Here is a 27,487-nt window from a genome sequence, read left to right as displayed (position 1 = left end):
CTTTTGTTCTCTCTCTCTCTCTCTCTCTCTCTCTCTCTCTCTCTCTCCCTCTCTCTGCTCTCACACACACAGCAACGCTAAACATAAGCCATGGACAAAGGTCTCTCTCTCTCTCCACTAAGTGACCTTTGAGACATGCAGATATCAAACAGTCTGAGACAAGTTTACACACACACACACACACACACGCACGCACGCACGCACACACACACACACACACACACACACGCACGCACGCACACACACGCACACACACACACACACACACACAAGCACACGCATGCACACACGTCAATGATTAATATATTATATTTTTCTCATGTGATCTGATAAAATAGGCCATCACCAAAACCATATAGATATATTTATATATGGCTCTGGGTCCATCATCCACACGCCTGCTCACTCTCTGCAGAGGAATCAGGTCTGATTTATGAGAGAGAGTGAGAGAGAGAGATTTACCGTTGTGTGTGCAAGATTCAACAACAGTAGATTAAAGAAATATTCGCGTGCCAGCGTGTCTCCTGGGACTCGTGGAAGAACACGCTGTTTAGTAGGATGCCCCGGATCCTCTCGTGCTATGCAGGCTGAACGGTAAACTGCCGAACCCTGGAGACAGACGACAAGACATCTCCTCCTCCTCCCTTCCTCTTCTTTATCCCTTTTACCTCTCCCCTCCTTTCTGTCTGTGAACTGGTGAACGTGTACGGCTAGTGGGCGCTGGCTGTGGCTCTGAAACGCCCAACGGGAGCAACAGCTGTCTCTGTGTCTCTCCTCCTCTCTCTTCCCACTCTCCTCTTTTCCTTCCATTTACATTCTCTCAAAGAATAGCAACAGCTGTTTCAATCGGCTTAGAAGCAACATCACGGATGTCAACATCATTCACCGTCGGATATCGAGCTGTGCTGTTGTCCATAGCGGACCACTGACCGGAATCGATTCATAACCGTGAGTCCTTCAAGTGCGGGTGGACCGACATTCCCGTAACAGCAACGTTTTTCCCCTCCAGGAAAACCAATCACACTGATGTTATTTATTTTTTCTTTCAAAAAGATCAACAGCTGTGGGTGAGGGAATTGTTTGCAATGTGATCTAGTGGCGAAGGAGGAGGAGAGAGAGAGAGAGAGAGGGGGGGAACATGCCTGCTGATGTTGCTGTCTCATTGAGCCTCGCTACCCTCTTGCTGACCACCTGGAACACACTGATGGTGGCAGCGAGTAAGTATCCTCACTGTAGTTAAACAACCCCTAGTGTTGGTAACTGACTGTCTGGGTACATTCACCTTTCTCAAGGTCTTCACTCTTTGTCATGCTGGTGCTGGTGCTGTGTGTGTGTGTGTGTGTGTGTGTGTGTGTGTGTGTGTGTGTGTGTGTGTGTGTGTGTGTGTGTGTGTGTGTGTGTGTGTGTGTGTGTGTGTGTGTGTGTGTGTGTGTGTGTGTGTGTGTGTGGTTCAGTATTTACAAGGTTTGATAAATTACTTTCTAAATGTAATCTGATTATCCAAACTCAGGTAATCTGATTACTTTTACTTTTTGATTACTTTCCCCTTAATAGAGATTAGAAGAAAACGAAAAGGATCCATCAAAGCATTTGGTGTGTCAACATAGTGGTCTCTGATTAGTGGTCATCATTTGGTGTTTCATCATAGTGGTCTCTGATTGGTGGTCGTCATTTGGTGTTTCATCGTAGTGGTCTCTGATTGGTGGTCATCATTTGGTGTTTCATCGTAGTGGTCTCTGATTGGTGGTCATCATTTGGTGTGTCATCAGAGTGGTCTCTGATTGGTGGTCATCATTTGGTGTGTCATCATAGTGGTCTCTGATTGGTGGTCATCATTTGGTGTTTCATCATAGTGGTCTCTGATTGGTGGTCATCATTTGGTGTTTCATCGTAGTGGTCTCTGATTGGTGGTCATCATTTGGTGTGTCATCAGAGTGGTCTCTGATTGGTGGTCAGACTCACTCAGGTAGAACAAACTTAAACTCGCACCTTTTTTCAAAGCTGAATTGAAAACAGAATGGTGTCAAAATGAGAGAGAGAACGAGAGAGAGAGAAAGAGAGAACGAGAGAACGAGAGAGAGAAAGAGAGAGAACGAGAGAGAGAGAGGGAGAATTTTAAATGTAATCCAAGAAGTAATCATCTAGTTTTTCCAAAAGTATCTGTAATGGGATTAAAATATTTTAGCTGGTAATGTGACTGATTACAGGGACAGTGATTATGTAATGTGATACCTTGACTCCTGAGTATTTAACATTTACATAGTATGTTAGGACCTACATGGATACACACACACACACACACACACACACACACACACACACACACACACACACACACACACACACACACACACACACACACACACACACACACACAGTGCACCCTTCATAGTGACCAGTGGATGCATTCGGTAGATTAGTCTGTCTCTGTCGATCACATGGCCATTATTAACTGGTGATTGACCTGACCCATACATCACCGTGCAGGAAGGTGACACCCTGTTAGACGACCTACGGCAGCAGTGTGTGTGTTTACGCTGTTGTCGCTGTTGTTGCTGTTGTTTACTGATTTTCTGTGTATTGTTGTTTCTCCCCATATTTAACTATTTAACTGTCAGTGGAACACACACACACACACACACACACACACACACACACACACACACACACACACACACACACACACACACACACACAATGCACACACACACTTCATACCTCCGTCCAAACCTCTCTCTCTCTGATTAACAATATAAAACATACACATACAAACGACAACGTACAGAGGCACACAAACATCAATAACATCACCCCCGTCCAGATGCACCTGCTCACACCCCCATCACCAGCGCCTGCATCACTCTCCGCCACAAGGCCTCAAACTGCACCATTTTGTTTCTCTCCGTCGCCCACACACTTTCAATTTTTAGATACTAAAACATCTGACCTTCCCATTGTGTTAACGATGGAGGATTGGTGGATTTCCAGTTCTTAAATAAATGTTTTTTTTCTCAAGATTAACGAAGGGAGGGGAGAGTAGAGGAGAAGAGGAGGAGAGGAGTGAGGGGAGGGGAGGAGAGGAGAGGGGAGAGGAGGAAAGGAGAGAACAGTATGAGACATATTTATTGATCAGTGATGTGACCAATGTTATTGATTAGATGGATCTCTTCTGTTAATAAATAACTGGAATCACTGGATCATCCCCCAACAGAGGAAATTAGTACCGTGTATGAGTGTGTGTGTGTGTGTGTGTGTGTGTGTGTGTGTGTGTGTGTGTGTGTGTGTGTGTGTGTGTGTGTGTGTGTGTGTGTGTGTGTGTGTGTGTGTGTGTGTGTGAGCATGCTTACGTGTTCATGGATAATGCTTCTGTTAACAGGACAGTGATATACTCTGACACATGCAATCACTCTCTCTCTCTCTCTCTCTCTCTCTCTCTCTCTCTCTCTCTCCCTCTCTCGCTCTCTCTCTGTCTCTCTCTCTCTTTCTCTCTCTCTCTCTCTCTGTCTCTCTCTCTCTCTCTCTCTCTCTCTGTCTCTCTGTCTCTCTCTCTCTCTCTCTCTCTCTCTCTCTATCTCTCTCCATCCCTCATCCTCATTCTTCCAGTCTTTCACTGTATGTGACGTTTTATGATTAATCATCTATTTCTGAGGACAGGAGGGAAAGTAGTGGGGTAATATTTACTCACATGCAACCCATAGTAAGACTAAGCAATTCATATGCTCAAAGTCTATTAAACTGAATATCTGACTCCATTTAACATTCTAGTAAAACCATGTACAATCAAGTATTATGCGTTTGGCTGACTAAGATTGAGGAATAGTGTTGAGAATTAAACGATTTAATAACTTTGTCAAATGAAAGGATTCACATGCAAGGCATAAAGCTTAAGTTACAAGGCAATACTGACATTAACAAAGCATACTTCTAGTCATATACTGTAGCTCCTCAGGTTAACTTACAGGAAAAACCATGAGCAAAGTGATGCTTACTAGGCATGGGGCATAGAAGCCTAGGAAATGAGAATTGATCATTCAACCTTCCTCCAAAGGCATTTAATTCCATTTATACCATCTGAAGGTGTAACCTTCTCAACCCAAAACCAATAACATTTTTGACATTATGCTATTATCCAGAGCGACTTTCAGGAGCAATTAGGGTTTAAGTGCCTTGCGACATTTCGGGTTACAGGCCCAATGCTCTTAACTGCTAGGCTACCTGCCGCCCAGTTCTATCCGGAACCAGAAAAAGGTTCTGCCTGACCAATCCAACAATACCAAGGTTACACTAACCTAAACACTCGGGCCCAACCTTCACAGGGTGTCACAGCATCTAAAGGCTTGTAAATAACACACACACACACACACACACACACACACACACACACACACACACACACACACACAACAACAAAAAAGACGTTACAGAGTAATTCAGAGTTCACTCTGTGCAGACACAAGTTACTACGGAGATCATCCATCCATAGAGATAGCATCAGAGTTATCCTCAGTGAACAGTTACCACGGAGATCATCCATCCGTAGAGATAGCATCAGAGTTATCCTCAGTGAACAGTTACCACGGAGATCATCCATCCGTAGAGATAGCATCAGAGTTATCCTCAGTGAACAGTTACCACGGAGATCATCCATCCGTAGAGATAGCATCAGAGTTATCCTCAGTGAACAGTTACCACGGAGATCATCCATCCGTAGAGATGGCATCAGAGTTATCCTCAGTGAACAGTTACCACGGAGATCATCCATCCGTAGAGATAGTATCAGAGTTATCCTCAGTGAACAGTTACCACGGAGATCATCCATCCATAGAGATAGGATCAGAGTTATCCTCAGTGAACAGTTACCACGGAGATCATCCATCCATAGAGATAGGATCAGAGTTATGCTCAGTGAACAGTTACCACGGAGATCATCCATCCATAGAGATAGCATCAGAGTTATCCTCAGTGAACACGTTTCAGATAGATGCCCAACATGGATACTATAGTATTATTCTGTCACATTCAGTAGTCAGTCCTCTGGATACTGTAACAGAGACATTGTGGCCCCTCAGAGGGGGAAGGACATACTGACCCTTAGGCATTGTCTTGTGCCATTTGACGTTTTTTTAAATTGAACCTTTACCTAGGCAAGTCAGTTAAGAACAAATTCTTATTTACAATGACAGCCTAGGAACAGTGGGTTAACTGCCTTGTTCAGGGGTAGAACTACAGATTTTGACCTTGTCAGATCGGGGACTCGATCCAGCAACCTTTTGTTTACTGGCCCAACGCTCTAACCACTAGGCTACCTGCCATTTGGCCGGAGGTGACAGAGTGGACGAATATTAGGGCCGAGCCTACAGAATGTCATACCAGACTGTTGAATATTCAGGAAGTCCTGATGGTTCCTGCTTTGTGATTGGTCAGGAGAGACATTAGACCTGGGATGTTTTAATGTAATTATGCACACTCTAGAATGCCCTTCAAGCCAATCAGAAATGAGTATTCAACAATGCCGTGGTAAAACGTGATTAATATGTAAGTTATTTCTGTGTTATAACAGGAGTGCCGGTGGCTCCAGTTAATGTATCGGTAAGCCAGCTGAGATCAGACTCCGCCATCATCACCTGGAGTGTACCACAGGGAGACACTGTCATTGGATACGTCATCTCACAACAGGTAGGAGATAATACGGGAAATATATAAAGATGTTTCTTTATTTTGACTATTTTCTAAATTGTAGAATAATAATGAAGACATCAAAACTATGAAATAACACATATGGAATCATGTAGTAACCAATCAATCAAATGTATTTATAAAGCCCTTCTTACATCAGCCGATGTCACAAAGTGTTATACAGAAACCCAGCCTAAAACCCCAAACAGCAAGCAATGCAGGTGTAGAAGCACAGTGGCTACGAAAAACTCCCTAGAAAGGCAGGAACCTAGGAAGAGACCTATAGAGGAACCAGGCTATGAGGGGTGGCCAGTCCTCTTCTGGCTGTGCTGATTGGAGATTATAACAGAACATGGCTAAGATGTTCAAATGTTCATAGATGACCAGCAGGGTGAAATAATAATAATCACAGTGGTTGTCAAGGGTGCAACAGGTCAGCACCACAGGAGTAAATGTCAGTTGGCTTTTCATAGACGATCATTCAGAGTATCTCTACCACTCCTGCTGTCTCTAGAGAGTTGAAAACAGCAGGTCTGGGACAGGTAGCACGTCCGGTGAACAGGTCAGAGTTCCATAGCCGCAGGCAGAACAGTTGAGACTGGAGCAGCAGCATGGCCAGATGAACAGGGGACAGCAAGGAGTCATCGGGCCAGTTAGTCCTGAGTATGGGCCTAGGGCTCAGGTCCTCCGAGAGAGAGAAAGAAAGAAAGAGAGAAAGAGAGAAAGAAAGAGAGAAAAAGAGAGAAAGAGAGAGAATTAGAGAGAGCATACTTACATTCACACAGGACACTGGATAAGACAGGATAAATACTCCAGATATAACAGACTGACTCTAGCCCCCCGACACATAAACTACTGCAGCATAAATACTGGAGGCTGAGACAGGAGGGGTCGGGAGACACTGTGGCCCCGTCCAACGATACCCCCGGACAGGTCCAAACAGGCAGGATATAACCCCACCCACTTTGCCAAAGCACAGCCACTAGAGGGATATCTTCAACCACCAACTTACAATCCTGAGACAAGGCCGAGTATAGCCCACAAAGATCTCCGCCACGGCACAACCCAAGGTGGGACAGGAAGATCACGTCAGTGACTCAACCCACTCAAGTGACGCACCCCTCCTAGGGACGGCACGGAAGAGCACCAGTAAGCCAGTGACTCAGCCCCTGTAATAGGGTTAGAGGCAGAGAATCCCAGTGGAGAGAGGGGAACAGGCCAGGCAGAGACAGCAAGGGCGGTTTGTTGCTCCAGTGCCTTTCCATTCACCTTCACACTCCTGGGCCAAACTACACTCAATCATAGGACCTACTAAAGGTTGAGACCGAGTCTGCGTCTCTCACATGGATAGGCAGACCAATCCATAGAAATGGAGCTCTATAGGAGAAAGCCCTGCCTCCAGCTGTTTGCTTAGAAACTTTAGGGACAGTAAGGAGGCCTGTGTCTTGTGACCGTAGCGTACGTGTAGGTATGTATGGCAGGACCAAATCGGAAAGATAGGTAGGAGCAAGCCCATGTAATGCTTGAAATGTATCTAGTGCTTTATCCGAAAAGTAGAGCACTGCAGTAGTCTAACCTAGAACTGACAAAAGCATGGATATATTTTTCTGCATCATTTTTAGACAGAAGGTTTCAGATTTTTGCAATGTTACATAGATGGAAAAAAGCTGTCCTTGAAACACTCTTGATATGTTCATCAAAAGAGAGATCGGGGTCCAGAGAAACGCAGAGGTCCTTCACAGTTTTATTTGAGATGACTGTACAAGCATCAAGATTAATTGTCAGATTCAACAGAAGATCTCTTTGTTTCTTGGGACCTAGAACAAGCATCTCTGTTTTGTCCGAGTTTAAAAGTAGAACATTTGCCGCCATCCACTTCCTTAAGTCTGAAACACAGGCTTCCAGGGAGGGAAATTTTGGGGCTTCACCATGTTTCATCGAAATGTACAGCTGTGTGTCATCTGCATAGCAGTGAAAGTTAACATTATTTTCCCGAATAACATCACCAAGAGGTAAAATATATAGAGAAAACAATAGTGGTCCTAAAATGGAGCCTTGAGGAACACCAACATTTACAGTTGATTTGTCAGAGGACAAACCATCCACAGTGCAGTCTCAGTGCTATGATGGGGTCTAAAACCAGACTGAAGCGTTTCGTATACATTGTTTGTCTTCAGAAAGGCAGTGAGTTGCTGCACAACAACTTTTTCAAAAATGTTTGAGAGGAATGGGAGATTCGATATAGGCCGATATTTTTTATTTTTTTCTGGGTCAAGGTTTGGCTTTTTCAAGAGAGGCTTTATTACTGCCACTTTTAGTGAGTTTGGTACACGTCTGGTGGATAGACAGCCGTTTATTATGTTCAACATAGGAGGGCCAAGCACAGGAAGCAGCTCTTTCAGTAGTTTAGTTGGAATTGGGTCCAGTATGCAGCTTGAAGGTTTTGAGGCTATGATTATTTTCATCAATGTGTCAAGAGATATAGTACTAAAACCTTGAATGTCTCGCTTGATCTTAGGTCCTGGGAGTTGTGCAGACTCAGGACAACTGAACTTTGGAGGAATACACAGATTTAAAGAGGAGTCCGTCATTTGATTTCTAATGATCATGATCTTTTCCTCAAAGAAGTTCATTAATTTATCACTGCTGAAGTGAAAGCCATCCTCTCTTGGGGAATGCTGGTTTTTAGTTAGCTTTGTGACAGTATCAAAAAAAGTGTTAAACAAAACAAAATATATTTTATATTTGAGATTCTTCAAATTGCCACCATTTGCCTTGATGACAGCTTTGCACACGCTTGGCATTCTCTCAACCAGCTTCACCTGGAATGCTTTTCCAACAATCGTGAAGGAGTTCCCACATATGCTGAGCACTTGTTGGCTGCTTTTCTTTCACTCTGCGGTCCGACACATTCCAAACCATCTCAATTTGGTTGAGGTTTGTGGAGGCCAGTTCATCTGATGCAGCATTCCATCACTCTCCTTCTTGGTGAAATAGCCCTTACACTGCCTGAAGGTGTGTTGGGTCATTGTCTTGTTGAAAAACAAATGATAGTCCCACTAAGCCCAAACCAGATGGGATGGCGTATCGCTGCAGAATGCTGTGGTAGCCATGCTGGTTAACCTCTTACATCTAGACGTTCCGCTAGCGGAACATCTGCTCCAATATCCAATGATAGGCGTGGCGCGAATTACAAATTCCTCAAAAATACAAAAACTTCAATTTTTCAAACATATGACTATTTCACAGCATTTTAAAGACAAGACTCTCCTTTATCTAACCACACTGTCCGATTTCAAAAAGGCTTTACAGCGAAAGCAAAACATTAGATTATGTCAGCAGAGTACCAAGCCAGAAATAATCAGACACCCATTTTTCAAGCTAGCATATAATGTCACAAAAACCCAGAAGACAGCTAAATGTAGCACTAACCTTTGATGATCTTCATCAGATGACACACCTAGGACATTATGTTATACAATACATGCATGTTTTGTTCAATCAAGTTCATATTTATATCAAAAAACAGCTTTTTACATTAGCATGTGACGTTCAGAACTAGCATACCCCCCGCAAACTTCCGGGGAATCTGCTAACAATTTACTAAATTACTCACGATAAACATTCACAAAAAGCATAACAATTATTTTAAGAATTATAGATACAGAACTCCTCTATGCACTCGATATGTCCGATTTTAAAATAGCTTTTTGGTGAAAGCACATTTTGCAATATTCTAAGTACATAGCCCAGGCATCACGGGCTAGCCATTTAGACACCCGGCAAGTTTAGCACTCACCAATATCAGATTTACTATTATAAAAGTTTGATTACCTTTTGTTGTCTTCGTCAGAATGCACTCCCAGGACTGCTACTTCAATAACAAATGTTGGTTTGGTCCAAAATAATCCATCGTTATATCCGAATAGCGGCATTTTGTTCGTGCATCCCAGACACTATCCGAATGGTAAAGAAGGGTCGCGCGCATACCGCAATTCGTGACAAAAAAAATCTAAATATTCCATTACCGTACCTCGAAGCATGTCAACCGCTGTTTAAAATCCATTTTTATGCCATATTTCTCGTAAAAAAGCAATAATATTCCGACCGGGAATGTCCATTTAGCTAAACAGAGGAAAGAAAACAAAGCTTTCGGTCGACGCGGGCACGAGCCTGAGTCTCACAGTACTGTAACCAGCCACTACCCAAACACGCTACTTTGTTTCAGCCAGAGCCTGCAAAGCCACGATTCAGCGTTTTGCCGCCTTCTGAGAGCCTATGGCAGTCGTAGGAAGTGTCACGGGACAGCTTAGATCCTCACTCTTCAATAAACAGAGACAAGAAGAACGACACCTTGTCAGACAGGCCACTTCCTGCATGAAATCTTCTCAGGTTTTTGCCTGCCATATGAGTTCTGTTATACTTACAGACACCATTCAAACAGTTTTAGAAACTTTAGGGTGTTTTCTATCCAAAGCCAATAATTATATGCATATTCTAGTTACTGGGCAGGAGTAGTAACCAGATTAAATCGGGTACGTTTTTTATCCAGCCGTGAAAATACTGCCCCCTAGCCATAACAGGTTAAGTGTGCCTTGAATTCGAAACAAATCATGGACAGTGTCACCAGAAAAGCACCCCCACACCATAACAGCTTTTCCTCCATGCTTTATGCTGGGATATACACATGCAGAGATCATCTGTTCATACACACTGCGCCTCACAAATACATCAATTTGAACTTCAGACCAAAGCACAAATTTCCAACGGTCTAATGTCCATTGCTCGTGTTTCTTGGCCCAAGCAAGTCTCTTCTTATTATTGGTGTCCTTTAGGAGTGATTTCTTTGCATAAATTTAACCATGAATGCCTGATTCACGCAGTCTCCTCTGAACAGCTGATGTTGAGATCTGTTACCTGAACTCTGTGAAGCATTTATTTGGGCTGCAATTTCTGAGGCTCTAATGAACTTATCCTCTGCAACAGAGGTAACTCTGGGTCTTCTTTTCCTGTGGCGGTCCTCATGAGAGCCAGTTTCATCATAGCGTTTGATGGTTTTTGCGACTGCACTTGAAGAAACTTTCAAAGTTCTTCACATTTTATGTATTGACTGACCTTTCATGTAATGACGGACTGTCGTTTCTCTTCGCTTATTTGAGCTGTTTTTGCCATAATATGGACTTGGTCTTTTACCAAATAGGGTTATCTTCTGTATACCACCCCTACCTTGTCACAACACAACTGATTGGCTCAAACGCATTAAGAAGGATATAAATTCCACAAATTCACTTTTAACAAGGCACACCTGTTAATTGAAATGCATTTCAGGTGACTACCTCATGAAGCTGGTTCAGAGAATGCCAAGAGTGTGCAAAGCTGTCATCAAGGCAAAGGGTGGCTACTACATGATTCCATATGTGTTAATTTATAAGTTTTGATGTCTTCACTATTATTCTACAATGTAGAAAATAGTAAAAAATAAAGAAAAACCCTTGAATGAGTAGGTGTTTCCACACTTTTGACTGGTACTGTATGTGTGTATGTGTATGTGTGTGTGTGTGTGTGTGTGTGTGTGTGTGTGTGTGTGTGTGTGTGTGTGTGTGTGTGTGTGTGTGTGTGTGTGTGTGTGTAGAGGCAGGACGGGCTGATGCAGCGCTCCATTCGGGAGGTGAACTCGTCAAGTCGAGCGTGTGTGTTGTGGGACCTGGATGAAGACACACACTACAGCGTACAGGTACAGGTTAGAGGTCAGGGGTTAGGGGTCAGGGGTTAGAGGTAGAGATCAGGGGTTAGGGGTCAGGGGGTAGAGGTAGAGGTCAGGGGTTAGGGGTCAGGGGGTAGAGGTAGAGGTCAGGGGGTAGAGGTCAGGGGTCAGGGGGTAGAGGTCAGGGGGTAGGGGTCAGGGGTTAGAGGTAGAGGTCAGGGGTTATAGGTAGAGGTCAGGGGTTAGAGGTCAGGGGTTAGAGGTAGAGGTCAGGGGTTAGAGGTCAGGGGGTAGAGGTCAGGGGTTAGAGGTAGAGGTCAGGGGTTAGAGGTAGAGGTCAGGGGTCAGGGGTTAGAGGTAGAGGTCAGGGGTTAGAGGTAGAGGTCAGGGGTTAGAGGTCAGGGGTTAGAGATCAGGGGTTAGAGGTCAGGGGTTAGAGGTAGAGGTCAGGGGTAGAGGTAGAGGTCAGGGGGTAGAGGTCAGGGGTTAGAGGTAGAGGTCAGGGGTTAGAGGTAGAGGTCAGGGGTCAGGGGTTAGAGTAGGGCTGGACGGTATGACCCTAGGATGGCAACATATGAATCCTAAGTGGATTTAATGGCTTTCTCCATTCTGATGGTTTTATTGTCATCCAAACTTGGACAAAACTGACAGTAATTAGTACAATTTGTAGAACAAAACTTGCTTTCTAGAATCCAAAAGGGTTCTTCGGCTGTCCCCATAGGAGAACCCTCTGAAGAACCCTTTTTGGTTCCAGGTAGAACCCTTTTTGATTCCAGGTAGAACCCTTTTGGGTTCCATTTAGAACCCTTTCCACAGAGGGTTCTGCATGAAACTCAGAAGAGTTCTACCAGGAACCAAAAAGGGTTCTACCTGGAACCAAAAAGGGTTATCCTATGGGGACAGCTGGAGAACCCTTTGGGGATCCTTTTCTCTAAGAGTGTACTGCATCAACATAATTTAGACGGTATTGTAAAAATCCATTCTGGTATACCTTAAAATACGATATATCGCCCAGCCCTAGTTTAGAGGTCAGGGGTTAAAGGTCATTTGTTTATTTTGTAGAAGCAGCAGCTACTCTTCTCTGAGGTCTACAAAAACACAAAACATGACAAGTAACAAAACATCGATATACTGATAGACAAGGACCCATTAAATAAAGAGTGTGTGTGTGTGTGTGTGTGTGTGTGTGTGTGTGTGTGTGTGTGTGTGTGTGTGTGTGTGTGTGTGTGTGTGTGTGTGTGTGTGTGTGTGTGTGTGTGTGTGTGTGTGTGTGTGTGTGTGTGTGTGTGCCCTCACAGTCCCAGCCATTCCATGAGTTGTTGTTTTAATCTGTTTTTTTAAAGGTCATTTTGTTTGAGTAACTGGAGATGGATCATGGATATGTATAAAACTGTGCATTGCCGTGAATTCGTTTCGGAAAGTATTCAGACCCCTTCACTTTTTCCACATTTTGTTACATTACAGCTTTATTCTAAAATTGATTAATTAGATAATTTTTTCTAATCAATCTACACAAATACCCCAAAACAAAAACAGGTTTTTAGACATTTTTTGCAAGTCTCTGAATGTCCTTGAGTGGCCCAGTCAGAGCCCGGATTTGAACCGGATCTAACATCTGTGGAGAGACCTGAAAATAGCTGTGCAGCAACACTCCCCATCCAACCTGACAGAGCTTGAGAGGATCTGCAGAGAAGAATGGGAGAAACTCCCTAAATACAGGTGTGCCAAGCTTCTAGCGTCATACCCAAGAAGACTTGATGCTGTAATCGCTGCCAAAGGTGCTTCAACAAAGTACTGAGTAAAGGGTCTGGATACTTATGTAAATGTATATAAAAAAAATATATATACATTTGCAAATATATAAAAAAAATATGCTTTTGCTTTGTCACTATGGGTTATTGTGTGTAGATTGATGAGGGAAAAATACTATTGAATACATTTTAGAATAAGGCTGTAACATAACAAAATGTTAAAAACGTCAAGTGGTCTGAATATTTTCCGAATGCACTGTAGGAACTGTGAAGAGACCCCTGGTGGAATGTCTTGTGGGGGTATGTATGGGTGTCTGAGCTGTGTGCTAGTAGTTTAAACAGACCCCTGGTGGAATGTCTTGTGGGGGTATGTATGGGTGTCTGAGCTGTGTGCTAGTAGTTTAAACAGACCCCTGGTGGAATGTCTTGTGGGGGTATGTATGGGTGTCTGAGCTGTGTGCTAGTAGTTTAAACAGACCCCTGGTGGAATGTCTTGTGGGGTATGTATGGGTGTCTGAGCTGTGTGGTATTTGATTATGCAGACAATCTGTAATTTTCGTCAGAGTAATATTTCTCATAAAAACTAGAAGAGAAGCAGTCAATCTCTTGTCCACCGTCAACCAGGAACAGCTGGCATGCATGTAGTTGATGTTAGTTCTTTATGTGCAGTTAAGGACAAGGTGTGCTGCTCTGTTTTGAACTAGCTGCAGATTTGCTAGGTCTTTCTTTGCTGCATCTGCCCATATTACCAGACAGTAATCAAGATGGGACAAGACCAGAGCCTGAACCACTAGTACAGTTGATCTTTGTGTAAAAAAAAAAAACACTGAACATATTTTTATAATAGACATACCTCTCCCCATCTTCACAACAACTTAGTCAATATGACTTAACCATGATAATTCACCATCTAATGTTATACCAAGGAGTTTAACTTCCTCAACGATCAAACCCTTTATACACAACTCCAATTGAGGTTTACGTCTTTTAGGTCTAGATGTATTTAAAACCAGTTTATTATTAATCACCCATTCTGATACCGACTGTAACTTCTTATGAAGTATTTTATTGAGCTCACTGGCTTTGGGTGCTGACATGTAGAGTGTGGAATCCTCTGCATACTGTACATAGTCATTCTAGCTTTCGACCAATGAGCAGTTGTAAAAATAGACATCTACCCTGAGCTAATGTACATAGCTGATGTTGGAGAATCTTCCATGGAAGAACACTTCCTGGGTTCTCTTTGGATAAATAACTCTCCAACCATGTGATGGCAGGTGATGTAAAGCCCTAGCAATTGAGTTTCTTCAATAACAATTTCGGATCAAAATATCAAAGGCTGTGCTGAAATCTAACCATACAGCTCCAACTATCGTCTTATAATCCATTTATTTTAACCAATAATGAGTCATCTGAGTCGGTGCAGTACACGTTGAGTGTCCTTCTCTATACGCATGCTGAAAGTCAGTAGTTAACTTGTTCTCTGAAAAAATAGCATTGTATTTGGTCGAACACGACCATCTCCATCAGTTTACTAAGAACAGGCAGCAAACTGAATGGTGGGCTGTTAGAGCCAGCAAAGGGTGATTTACTATTTTCCGGCAGTGGAATTGCTTTAGCTTCCTTCCACGCCTGTGGACACACACTTCTTTAGACTTAAAAAATAAGGGTGGCGATACAGTCTGCTACCATTCTCAATAGTTTCCCATCGACGTTGTCTATACCTGGTGGCTTATCATTATTGATAGATTACAATAGTTGTTCCACCTCTCCTACACTGACATGACCAAATTCAAAACAACAATCCTTCTCTTTCATTATTAGATATTTTATATAAAAATATGATGGTTCACTGTTCAATCTTCTGAGGTTTTACACGCTAGTGAAAAATTCATTGAAATGCAATATCGAAAGGTTTTGTTATAAATTACCTGTCAACTTCAATGAAATATGTAAACTGAGTGTACAAAACATTAGGAAGACTTGCTATTTCCATGACATAGACTGAGCAGGTGAATCCAGGTGAAAGCTATGATCCTTTATTGATGTCACCTGTTAAATCCACTTCAATCAGTGTAGATGAAGGGGAGGAGACAGGTTAAAGAAGGATTAAGCCTTGAGACAACTGAGACATGGATTGTGTACGTGTGCCATTCAGAGGGTGAATTGGGCAAGATGTAAGTGCCTTTAAACAAGGTATGGTATGTGCCAGGCGCACTGGTTTGAGTGTGTCAAGAACTGCAACGCTGCTGGGTTTTTCACACAACAGTTTCTTGTGTTTATCAAGAATGGCCAACTTAACACAACTACTGGAAGCATTGGAGTCAACATGGGCCAGCGTCCCTGTGGAACACTTTCGACACCTTGTAGAGTCCATACCCCGATGAATTGAGGCTGTTCTGAGGACAAAAATGGGGTGCAACTCAATATTACACTGAACAAAAATATAAACACAACATGTAAAGTGTTGGTCCCATGTTTCATGAGCTGAAATAAAAGATCACAGAAATGTTCCACACACAAAAAGCTTATTTCTCTCAAATGTTGTGCACAAATGTGTTTACATCCCTGTTAGTGAGCACTTCTCTTTTGCCAAGATGATCCCTCCACCTGACAGGTGTGGCATATCAAGAAGCTGATTAAATAGGATGATCATTACACAGGTGCACCTTGTGCTGGGGAAAATAAAATGGCACTCTATAATGGTGTAACGGCTGTCTGAGGAAGAAGTGGACCAAAATGCGGCGGAGTTAGGGTTCGTCATATTTAATTAAACGAACACTATGCATTTTACAAAACAACAAGACTGACAGCCAACACAGTCCTGTCAGGTGCAACCACAGTGACAAGAACAATTACCCACGAAACACAAAGGAAACGTAGGCAACTTATGTGTGACTCCCAATCAACCACAACCCTCTACAGCTGTGCCTGATTGGAAGTCACACGGCCAAAATCAATGACACAATAAAAACACACACTCCCTTCTGCCACATCCTGACCCAACTACACCCTCTACTGGTCAGGACGTGACAGTACCCCCCCCTCAAAGGTGCATACCCCGAAATGCACCTACACAAAACACAGAAAAAAAAGACAAAAAAAGACAAACCAAAAAAAGAATCCCCTAAAAAAAAAAAAAAAGGGAGGGAAGGGAGGGAGGGTGGCTGCCGTCAATGACGGCACTGTGCTACACCCTCCCTCCCCAACCCACCTATCCTGGAGGCGGCTCAGGTGCAGGACGTGGACCTCGCTCCACCTTCGGCGTCGCCCACTTCGGTGGCGCCGATAGCTGCGCTGGGCAGACGGGCCACTCGGGCTGACCCTGGCAGACGGACCACTCGGGCTGGGCCGGAGGACAGGCGGGCCACTCGGGCTGGGCCGGAGGACAGGAGGGCCACTCGGGCTGGGCCGGAGGACAGGAGGGGCAGTCTGGCAGCTCCGGGCAGTCTGGCCACTCTGGCAGCTCCGGGCAGTCTGGCCACTCTGGCAGCTCCGGGCAGTCTGGCCACTCTGGCAGCTCCGTGCAGTCTGGCCACTCTGGCAGCTCCGGCTCAGGATTCACCAGGCTGGGGAGACATAACGGAGGCCTGGTTTGAGGAGGTGGCACAGGAGGGACCAGGGTGGAGAGACCCACTGGAGGACTGGTCCGTGGAGGAGACACGGGCTTGACCAGGATAGGGAGACCCACTGGAGGACTGGTCCGTGGAGGAGGCACGGGCTTGACCAGGATAGGGAGACCCACTGGAGGACTGGTCCGTGGAGGAGACACGGGCTTGACCAGGATAGGGAGACCCACTGGAGGACTGGTCCATGGAGGAGGCACGGGCTTGACCAGGATGCGTAGGCACAGGACGTGCAGGGCTGGGAAGACATGCAGGAGGCCTGTTTCTGGGCGCAGGCACAGTCTTTACCAGACAACCAGCACGCACCTCAGGACGAGTATGGAGAGCTGCCTCAGGTGACATCATTCCCACGACACGCTCATTAAGGCGAATGCCGTACTTTATGCACCACACTAGCAGCTCTCTCATCTCTCTCTCTATTAATTTCCCCATTAACCCCGTCACAGTCTCTGCCTCGTACCCCTCGCTCACCTCCAATGTCATCCCGACTGGCTCTGGTTCCGACCTCAGCTCCACCGACGGTCCCGTGTGCACCCCCAAAAAAATTATTGGGGCTGCCTCTCGCGCTCGTTGCGCTCTCTCTCCTCGTAATAGCGCCTCTCCGCTCTCGCCGCTTCAATCTCTCACTGCGGGAGGTGATAATCCCCAGCCTGAGTCCATGGTCCTTCTCCGTCCAGGATTTGTTCCCAAGTCCATTGGTCCATAACGCTGTACTCCTGCTGCTCCTTCCTATTCCGCCGCTTGGTCCGGGTTTGGTGGGTAATTCTGTAACGGCTGACTGAGGAAGAAGTGGACCAAAATGCGGTGGAGTTAGGGTTCGTCATATTTAATTCAACGAACACTATGCATTTTACAAAACAACAAGACTGACAGCCAACACAGTCCTGTCAGGTGCAACCACAGTGACAAGAACAATTACCCACGAAACACAAAGGAAACGTAGGCAACTTATGTGTGACTCCCAATCAACCACAACTCTCTACAGCTGTGCCTGATTGGAAGTCACACGGCCAAAATCAATGACACAATAAAAACACACCCTCCCTTCTGCCACGTCCTGACCCAACTGGTTCCGGAACTCCAATTTGAGCAGCAGCAGCTGAAAAATGAGCTCCTACAAATATTGAAATTTACATGGTTTTTAGAGTGAAGTACATCGGAAAAAAGCAAAAGAAAACTGCAAGACTGAATAGGAGAAAAAACAAGCAACAAACAAAGAAGATAGGCTTTTGAAAAATAACTATTTTTCATAAAATTGTAGTTATCTTAGCAAGCTGAATTGTTTACCAGTTGCTAAGCAGTTGCTAGGGACTCTTTTGGAAGAAGCTAGCTAGCTAACGAAGAACAACAAAGAATATCTAGTTAACAGAAGAAAAGAAAGAGAAAATCAGGACAGAAGAAAAAGGATATCAAAGTGAAACAGTTCTCTAAAGACACAGGAGACAATAATACAAGAAACAACACTTCTGTAGCTTGTCAACTATGTGTCTGTCTATCCCTGTTCTCTCCTCTCTGCACAGGCCATACAAACGCTTCACACCGCGTGGCCGCTGCCACTCTAACCTGGTGGTCCCAGCGCACGACCCACGTGGAGTTCCAGGTCTCCGGCAGCCTCTGGAACTGCCGGTCTGCAGCCAACAAGGCTGAGTTCATCTCAGCCTATGCTACCCTCCAGTCCCTAGACTTCCTGGCGCTGACGGAAACATGGATTACCACAGATAACACTGCTACTCCTACTGCTCTCTCTTCGTCTGCCCACGTGTTCTCGCATACCCCTAGAGCATCGAGCCAGCGGGGTGGTGGCACTGGAATCCTCATCTCTCCCAAGTGGACATTCTCTCTTTCTCCCCTGACCCATCTGTCTATCTCCTCATTTGAATTCCATGCTGTCACAGTTACCAGCCCTTTCAAGCTTAACATCCTTATCATTTATCGCCCTCCAGGTTCCCTTGGAGAGTTCATCAATGAGCTTGACGCCTTGATAAGTTCCTTTCCTGAGGATGGCTCACCTCTCACAGTTCTGGGTGACTTTAACCTCCCCACGTCTACCTTTGACTCATTCCTCTCTGCCTCCTTCTTTCCACTCCTCTCCTCTTTTGACCTCACCCTCTCACCTTCCCCCCCTACTCACAAGGCAGGCAATACGCTTGACCTCATCTTTACTAGATGCTGTTCTTCCACTAATCTCATTGCAACTCCCCTCCAAATCTCCGACCACTACCTTGTATCCTTTTCCCTCTTGCTCTCATCCAACACTTCTCACTCTGCCCCTACTCGGATGGTATTGCGCCGTCCCAACCTTCGCTCTCTCTCTCCCGCTACTCTCTCCTCTTCCATCCTATCATCTCTTCCCTCTGCTCAAACCTTCTCCAACCTATCTCCTGTTTTTGCCTCCTTAACCCTCCTCTCCTCCCTTTCTGCATCCTTTGATTTTCTCTGTCCCCTATCCTCCAGGCCGGCTCGGTCCTCCCCTCCTGCTCCGTGGCTCGACGACTCACTACGAGCTCACAGAACAAGGCTCCGGGGAGCCGAGCGGAAATGGAGGAAAACTCGCCTCCCTGCGGACCTGGCATCCTTTCACTCACTCCTCTCTACATTCTCCTCTTCTGTCTCTGCTGCTAAAGCCACTTTCTACCACTCTAAATTCCAAGCATCTGCCTCTAACCCTAGGAAGCTCTTTGCTACCTTCTCCTCCCTCCTGAATCCTCCTCCCCCTCCCCCCTCCTCCCTCTCTGCGGATGACTTCGTCAACCATTTTGAAAAGAAGGTTGACGATATCCGATCCTCGTTTGCTAAGTCAAACGACACCGCTGGTCCTGCTCACACTGCCCTACCCTGTGCTTTGACCTCTTTCTCCCCTCTCTCTCCAGATGAAATCTCGCGTCTTGTGACGGCCGGCCGCCCAACAACCTGCCCACTTGACCCTATCCCCTCCTCTCTTCTCCAGACCATTTCCGGAGACCTTCTCCCCTTCCTCACCTCGCTCATCAACTCATCCTTGACCGCTGGCTACGTCCCTTCCGTCTTCAAGAGAGCGAGAGTTGCACCCCTTCTGAAAAAAACCTACACTCGATCCCTCCGATGTCAACAACTACAGACCAGTATCCCTTCTTTCTTTTCTCTCCAAAACTCTTGAACGTGCCGTCCTTGGCCAGCTCTCCTGCTATCTCTCTCAGAATGACCTTCTTGATCCTAATCAGTCAGGTTTCAAGACTGGGCATTCAACTGAGACTGCTCTTCTCTGTGTCACGGAGGCTCTCCGCACTGCTAAAGCTAACTCTCTCTCCTCTGCTCTCATCCTTCTAGACCTATCTGCTGCCTTTGATACTGTGAACCATCAGATCCTCCTCTCCACCCTCTCCGAGTTGGACATCTCTGGCGCGGCCCGCGCTTGGATTGCGTCCTACCTGACAGGTCGCTCCTACCAGGTGGCGTGGCGAGAATCTGTCTCCGCACCATGCGCTCTCACCACTGGTGTCCCCCAGGGCTCTGTTCTAGGCCCTCTCCTATTCTCGCTATACACCAAGTCACTTGGCTCTGTCATATCCTCACATGGTCTCTCCTATCATTGCTATGCAGACGACACACAATTAATCTTCTCCTTTCCCCCTTCTGATAACCAGGCGGCGAATCGCATCTCTGCATGTCTGTCAGACATATCAGTGTGGATGACGGATCACCAGCTCAAGCTGAACCTCGGCAAGACGGAGCTGCTCTTCCTCCCGTGGAAGGACTGCCCGTTCCATGATCTCGCCATCACGGTTGACAACTCCCTTGTGTCCTCCTCCCAGAGTGCTAAGAACCTTGGCGTGATCCTGGACAACACCCTGTCGTTCTCCACTAACATCAAGGCGGTGACCCGATCCTGTAGGTTCATGCTCTACAACATTTGCAGAGTACGACCCTGCCTCACACAGGAAGCGGCGCAGGTCCTAATCCAGGCACTTGTCATCTCCCGTCTGGATTACTGCAACTCGCTGTTGGCTGGGCTCCCTGCCTGTGCCATTAAACCCCTACAACTCATCCAGAACGCCGCAGCCCGTCTGGTGTTCAACCTTCCCAAGTTCTCTCACGTCACCCTGATCCTCCGAAATCTCTCCACTGGCTTCCAGTTGAAGCTCGCATCTGCTACAAGACCATGGTGATTGCCTACGGAGCTGTGAAGGGAACGGCACCTCCATACCTTCAGGCTCTGATCAGGCCCTACACCCAAACAAGGGCACTGCGTTCATCCACCACTGGCCTGCTGGCCCCCCTACCTCTGAGGAAGCACAGTTCCCGCTCAGCCCAGTCAAAACTGTTCGCTGCTCTGGCACCCCAATGGTGGAACAAGCTCCCTCACGACGCCAGGACAGCGGAGTCAATCACCACCTTCCGGAGACACCTGAAACCCCACCTCTTTAAGGAATACCTAGGATAGGATAAAGTAATCCTTCTAACCCCCCCCCTTAAAAGATTTAGATGCACTATTGTAAAGTGGTTGTTCCACTGGATATCATAAGGTGAATGCACCATTTTGTAAGTCGCTCTGGATAAGAGCGTCTGCTAAATGACTTAAATGTAAATGTAATGTAACTACACCCTCTACTGGTCAGGACGTGACAAATGGTGCCGTTTTGTTACACAACACTGATGTCTCAAGTTTTGAGGAAGTTTTGAGGAAGCGTGCAATTGGCATGCTGACTGCAGGAATATTCACCAGAGCTGTTGCCAGAGAATCTAAACAACAACAAACAGCAGGGACTTAGATAGCCACAAGGGCTAACCGCGGCGCAGGCTGTGTTCAAGCAGTCAAGGAAACCTTGCTATCTTAATAGCTAGTTAGCAGCTAGGCTAGCTGCTATGCCCATCAGCTCTTTAGACTCTTGGTCAGCAGTATCCCTGGACAGATAGTAGCGGTCCCAGCACCTGATGCTAACCACATAATGGGATCCAAATATAAAAAGGTAGCTAGTAACCAAACTTTTTCAATAGAACACTTTTTCAGAGACTTTTCAAAAAACAAACCGAGCTCTCCTTCATTCCTGCATTCAACACGTGAGGGGTTTGCAGGTCTGATTTGTGTTTTATATCTCTTAGGTCCAGTCCATAGGGCTTCAGGGAGACAGCCAGCCTAGTCACACTGTCCACTTCAGGACCCTGGAGAAGACTGATCACTACCCTATAGGAAGCATAGACGGTAGACACACACATGGACGCACACACACATGCATACACACACACACGTGCATGCACATGCATGGACACACACACACACATGGACGCACACACACGTGCATGCATACACAAACAGTAACTTTTCCCCCTCTACCCTAGATGACCCGACCATGGAAGGGATGGATCTGACCCCTAACCTGCAGACTGGAGAACTACTCATCGTCACCACTGTACTGCTACTCTGGGCAGGTTGGTCTCTCTCTCTCTCTCTGTGTGTGTGTGTGTGTGTGTGTGTGTGTGTGTGTGTGTGTGTTACAAACACAGAATTAGATAAAACATTATTACACACTATTATATTATATATCTATTGTTACAAACCCCCCCCCCGTCCTCTGTCTCCTCTCTGCTCTGTCTTCAACCCCCTGTCCTCTGTCTCCTCTCTGTTCTGTCTTCAACCCCCTGTCCTCTGTCTCCTCTCTGTTCTGTCTTCAACCCCCTGTCCTCTGTCTCCTCTCTGTTCTGTCTTCAACCCCCTGTCCCCTGTCTCCTCTCTGTTCTGTCTTCAACCCCCCGTCCTCTGTCTCCTCTCTGTTCTGTCTTCAACCCCCTGTCCTCTGTCTCCTCTCTGTTCTGTCTTCAACCCCCTGTCCTCTGTCTCCTCTCTGTTCTGTCTTCAACCCCCTGTCCCCTGTCTCCTCTCTGTTCTGTCTTCAACTCCCCGTCCTCTGTCTCCTCTCTGTTCTGTCTTCAACCCCCTGTCCTCTGTCTCCTCTCTGTTTTGTCTTCAACCCCCTGTCTCCTCTCTGTTCTGTCTTCAACCCCCTGTCCTCTGTCTCCTCTCTGCTCTGTCTTCAACCCCCTGTCCTCTGTCTCCTCTCTGTTCTGTCTTCAACCCCCTGTCCTCTGTCTCCTCTCTGTTCTGTCTTCAACCCCCTGTCCTCTGTCTCCTCTCTGTTCTGTCTTCAACCCCCTGTCCTCTGTCTCCTCTCTGCTCTGTCTTCAACCCCCTGTCCCCTGTCTCCTCTCTGTTCTGTCTTCAACCCCCTGTCCTCTGTCTCCTCTCTGCTCTGTCTTCAACCCCCTGTCCTCTGTCTCCTCTCCAGCGGTAATAGCTCTGTTCTGTCGTCAGTACGACATCATCAAGGACAATGACTACAAGGACAAACCCAAACGCCCCTCTGTTCGGACCGAACCATCTTACTACAGCACCAGCGTCTCAGCTCAGAGCACGCCACTCTACTACAACGGGGGGGTGCAAGGCAGCAAGGTGATAAACAAAGTTTTCATCTACAAGGATGTGTTTGTGTCATCAGTGTAGAACTCATCTCTTCTCTCTGTCAGTTCCACAGGACCTCCTCTTCCTCTTCCATCATCAGAGTGTGACAGGATCTCCTCCTCTTCCTCTTCCATCATCACAGTGTGACAGGATCTCCTCCTCTTCCTCTTCCATCATCAGAGTGTGACAGGATCTCCTCCTCTTCCTCTTCCATCATCAGAGTGTGACAGGATCTCCTCCTCTTCCTCTTCCATCATCAGAGTGTGACAGGATCTCCTCCTCTTCCTCTTCCATCATCAGAGTGTGACACGAGCTCCTCCTCTTCCTCCTCCATCATCAGACTGTGACAGGAGCTCCTCCTCTTCCTCCTCCATCATCAGACTGTGACAGGTCCTTCTCCTCTCCTCCTCCATCAGAGTGTGACATCAGGAAGTGACACAAGTCTAAAGGAAGTGACACAAGCATAAAGGAAGTGACACAAGCATAAAGGAAGTGACACAACTGTACAGTAAGTGTCTTAGATGACTTGAGTACATGTCCGATCAAGAGCCCAGTTCCCTTTTTCAGTTCAGTGGCTGAAACCATCCCTCTACCATTCAGAACTGAGTATTTGACAAAGGGAATCTTGATATTGTCACAGCAATACCACCATATACCAAACTCTTAAGACCCTAACAACAGACACACAGACTCTAACAACAGACATACAGACCCTAACAACAGACATACAGACCCTAACAACAGACATACAGACCCTAGCAACAGACATATAGACCCTAACAACAGACATACAGACCCTAACAACAGACATACAGACCCTAACAACAGACATACAGACCCTAACAACAGACATACAGACTCTAACAACAGACATACAGACCCTAACAACAGACATACAGACCCTAAGAACAGATGCACAGACCCTAACAACAGACACACAGACTCTAACAACAGACATACAGACCCTAACAACAGACATACAGACCCTAACAACAGATGCACAGACCCTAACAACAGATGCACAGACCCTAACAACAGATGCACAGACCCGAACAACAGACATACAGACCCTAACAACAGACACACAGACTCTAACAACAGACATACAGACCCTAACAACAGACATACAGACCCTAACAACAGACATACAGACCCTAACAACAGACATACAGACCCTAACAACAGACATACAGACCCTAACAACAGACATACAGACCCTAACAACAGACATACAGACCCTAACAACAGACATACAGACCCTAACAACAGACATACAGACCCTAACAATAGACACACAGACCCTAACAACAGACACACAGACTCTAACAACAGACATACAGACCCTAACAACAGACATACAGACCCTAACAACAGACATACTGACCCTAACAACAGACATACAGACCCTAACAACAGACATACAGACCCTAACAACAGACATACAGACCCTAACAACAGACATACAGACCCTAACAACAGACATACAGACCCTAACAACAGACGCACAGACCCTAACAATAGACACACAAACCCTAACAACAGACGCACAGACCCGAACAACAGATGCACAGACCCGAACAACAGACATACAGACCCTAACAACAGACACACAGACTCTAACAACAGACATACAGACCCTAACAACAGACACCAAGACCCTAACAACAGATGCACAGACCCGAACAACAGACATGCATACCGTAACAACGGAAACGCAGACCCTAACAACTGACACGCAGACCCTAACAACTGACACGCAGACCCTAACAACGGACACGCATACCCTAGCAACAGCCACACATACCCTAGCAACAGACACACATACCCTAGCAACAGACACACATACCCTAGCAACAGACACTAAGACCCTAATAACTGACGCACAGACCCGAACAACAGACACACATACCCTAACAGACACACAGACCCTGCTGTATAGAGACATTATAACTAACAACAGACAGACATCCTGCTGTATAGAGACATTATAACTAACAACAGACAGACATCCTCTGTAATATAACTAACAACAGACAGACATCCTGCTGTATAGAGACATTATAACTAACAACAGACAGACATCCTGCTGTATAGAGACATTATAACTAACAACAGACAGACATCCTGCTGTATAGAGACATTATAACTAACAACAGACAGACATCCTGCTGTATAGAGACATTATAACTAACAACAGACATACATCCTGCGCTACCTAACTAACAGGCGAATGCCCTGTACCGTTGTAGAGACACTGTTAAACTGTGGACATTACCTGTGTAAAGTCACCCCCAGACATGTAGATGACTAACTAATGCAGGGCTAGGCATCCTTGGTCCTGGCAACCCTGGTCCTGGCAACCCTGGTCCTGGCAACCCTGGTCCGGGCAACCCTGGTCCGGGCAACCCTGGTCCGGGCAACCCTGGTCCGGGCAACCCTGGTCCTGGCAACCCTGGTCCTGGTAACCCTGGTCCTGGCAACCCTGGTCCTGGAGCGCTGCATATGCTTCAGGCTTTTTGATTTGCATTTTTATTAGGCCTGGGGAATTTAGCCAATCACTGATAGTGATCAATTAGCTCAGTAGGTAAGGTGATTAGTAGAGGTTGGAACTAAACCCTGCAGTACATGTTCACTCCAGGGTTACCAGGGTTACCAGGCCCCGAACTAACAGAACGTGTTCTTATATAATTATATTTTACAGTATGTAGATAGTCTGTAGATACAGAATCAACAATTGAAATATAGTATATGTTAAAATGTGAATAGTTACTAGAACTGTATAATACACAGCTACACGTGTGTTGACATCTCCTTATGTTAAAACATAGTTCATAAACCATGAATAAATCTAAAACGATTGGGGTATTTTTGTCTCATACGACCTGGGTTATTTATTCCAAACATTGTTTAGCCAGGCTAAATACTTGTCATAAACTGTTAGAACACATTATCATTAGGTTACTGTGATACTCTTACGTTATTCCCAGGACATTGTTACACTGCCAGCGTATGACATCATCATGATGTCATGGTCATCATCATGACATATCAGCGTACATCTTATCTGCTGTTCTCTTATCCATACCTGAAAGAACAGCAGAAGACGAGAGACAGAGGAGGGGACAGAACACAGAGCGCAAACTTTGGTTGACCTTACTTGTGGTGATTGAGGACTTTGGTTGACCTTACTTGTAGTGATTTGAGGGAAATCTGACATTTGTGGTAATGGTAAAAAAAATACTATATAATTACAAAGGAATAGGGAAGCCCTCACTTTTTCATCTCTGTAATCAGTTTAGCTAAGTTAGCTTCACTGACTATGGCTCCCGGCCGTGATTGGGAGTCTCATAGGGCGGCGCACAATTGGCCCAGGGTCGTCCGGGTTTGGCCAGGATAGGCCGTCATAGTAAATAAGAATTTGTTCTTAACTGACTTGCCTAGTTAAATAAAAGGTTCAATCAAAAAGAAAATCCTCCTCGGCTACGGATCCTGGCATCCTCCTCGGCTACGGATCCTGGCATCCTCCTCGGCTACGGATCCTGGCATCCTTCTCGGCTACGGATCCTGGCATCCTCCTCGACTACGGATCCTGGCATCCTCCTCGACTACGGATCCTGGCATCCTCCTTAGCTCCGGCCCAGAGAAAAACACACAGGAATAGTGTCAACACACAGGGATAGTGTCAACACAGACACACAGACACAGTAAGACTATAACACTGTCTCTTTGTTGTTAGCCATGGTTGGGAACAGCAGACTGGGATGAATTCCTTCACTTTCCCGTTGCCATCAAGATAAACCCCCTCATCTTGATAGCACAGACACTGGTCATAGGTTTAACTCCTCCAACACCAACCACTCCTGTGTAAAAAAAGTATTTGATTGTAGCCACAAGATAAAGACAAATGTTGATAAAATTCAAAAGTCACTGACATTAACGTTTGTCTAGCTCTAGCTAGGAACTGTGGGTAAACAAACAAACTGATAAATCATGTTTTATATTGACAACTAGGGCTAGTCTAATTGGTTACTGGGGCCAAACTTCCTGCCATCCAGGACCTCAATACCAAAGACTCCAGTCACCCTAGACTGTTCTCTCTGCTATCACACGGCAAGCAGTACCGGAGCACCAAGTCCAGGTACATAAGGCTTGTAAAGGGTCCTATGTGTGGCTGGTGTAGAGAGTCAGGCGCAGGACAGCAGATATGAGTAATCAACGTACTTTTACTGAAAATGTAAAATATACAAAGTAACAAATACACGCATACCATGACACACCGAAAATACAATAAACAATC

At 45.7% G+C, this 27,487-nt stretch overlaps 2 protein-coding genes across 5 annotated transcripts in view; one reads left to right on the top strand and one right to left on the bottom strand.

Annotated features, from left to right (window-relative positions):
- Positions 1-115, bottom strand: part of gckr (glucokinase (hexokinase 4) regulator) — a 23,030-nt gene extending 22,915 nt beyond the window's left edge. For 2 of the 3 annotated variants that reach the window (XM_045711813.1, XM_045711854.1), the window contains exon 1: positions 1-109. This exon is cut by the window's left edge and continues 134 nt beyond it. In XM_045711813.1, the coding sequence (XP_045567769.1) occupies positions 1-85 (85 nt within the window). In that variant the 5' untranslated portion in view covers positions 86-109. The other variant, XM_045711894.1, reaches the window with a different exon arrangement.
- A 250-nt stretch (positions 116-365) lies between these two features.
- LOC106604723 (fibronectin type III domain-containing protein 4) lies at positions 366-23,912 on the top strand. Of its 2 annotated transcripts, none has more exons than XM_045711676.1 (8): positions 366-948; positions 1,054-1,217; positions 5,561-5,676; positions 11,309-11,410; positions 21,837-21,936; positions 22,074-22,163; positions 23,018-23,181; positions 23,264-23,912. In XM_045711676.1, exons 2-8 carry the CDS (start codon positions 1,139-1,141, stop codon positions 23,375-23,377), a joined length of 765 nt encoding a protein of 254 aa, XP_045567632.1. In that variant the 5' UTR covers positions 366-948; positions 1,054-1,138; the 3' UTR covers positions 23,378-23,912. The 2 variants fall into 2 exon arrangements, with proteins under 2 accessions (XP_045567632.1, XP_045567678.1); XM_045711722.1 differs by having other exon boundaries at positions 370-948; positions 23,256-23,333.
- The last annotated feature ends 3,575 nt before the right edge of the window (positions 23,913-27,487 follow it).

The sequence above is a fragment of the Salmo salar genome, chromosome ssa01 (assembly GCF_905237065.1).
Source record: "Salmo salar chromosome ssa01, Ssal_v3.1, whole genome shotgun sequence".
Taxonomy (NCBI): Eukaryota; Metazoa; Chordata; class Actinopteri; order Salmoniformes; family Salmonidae; genus Salmo; species Salmo salar.
The sequence above is the reverse complement of the archived record's forward strand: the minus strand, read 5'-3'. Positions and strand labels throughout refer to the sequence as shown.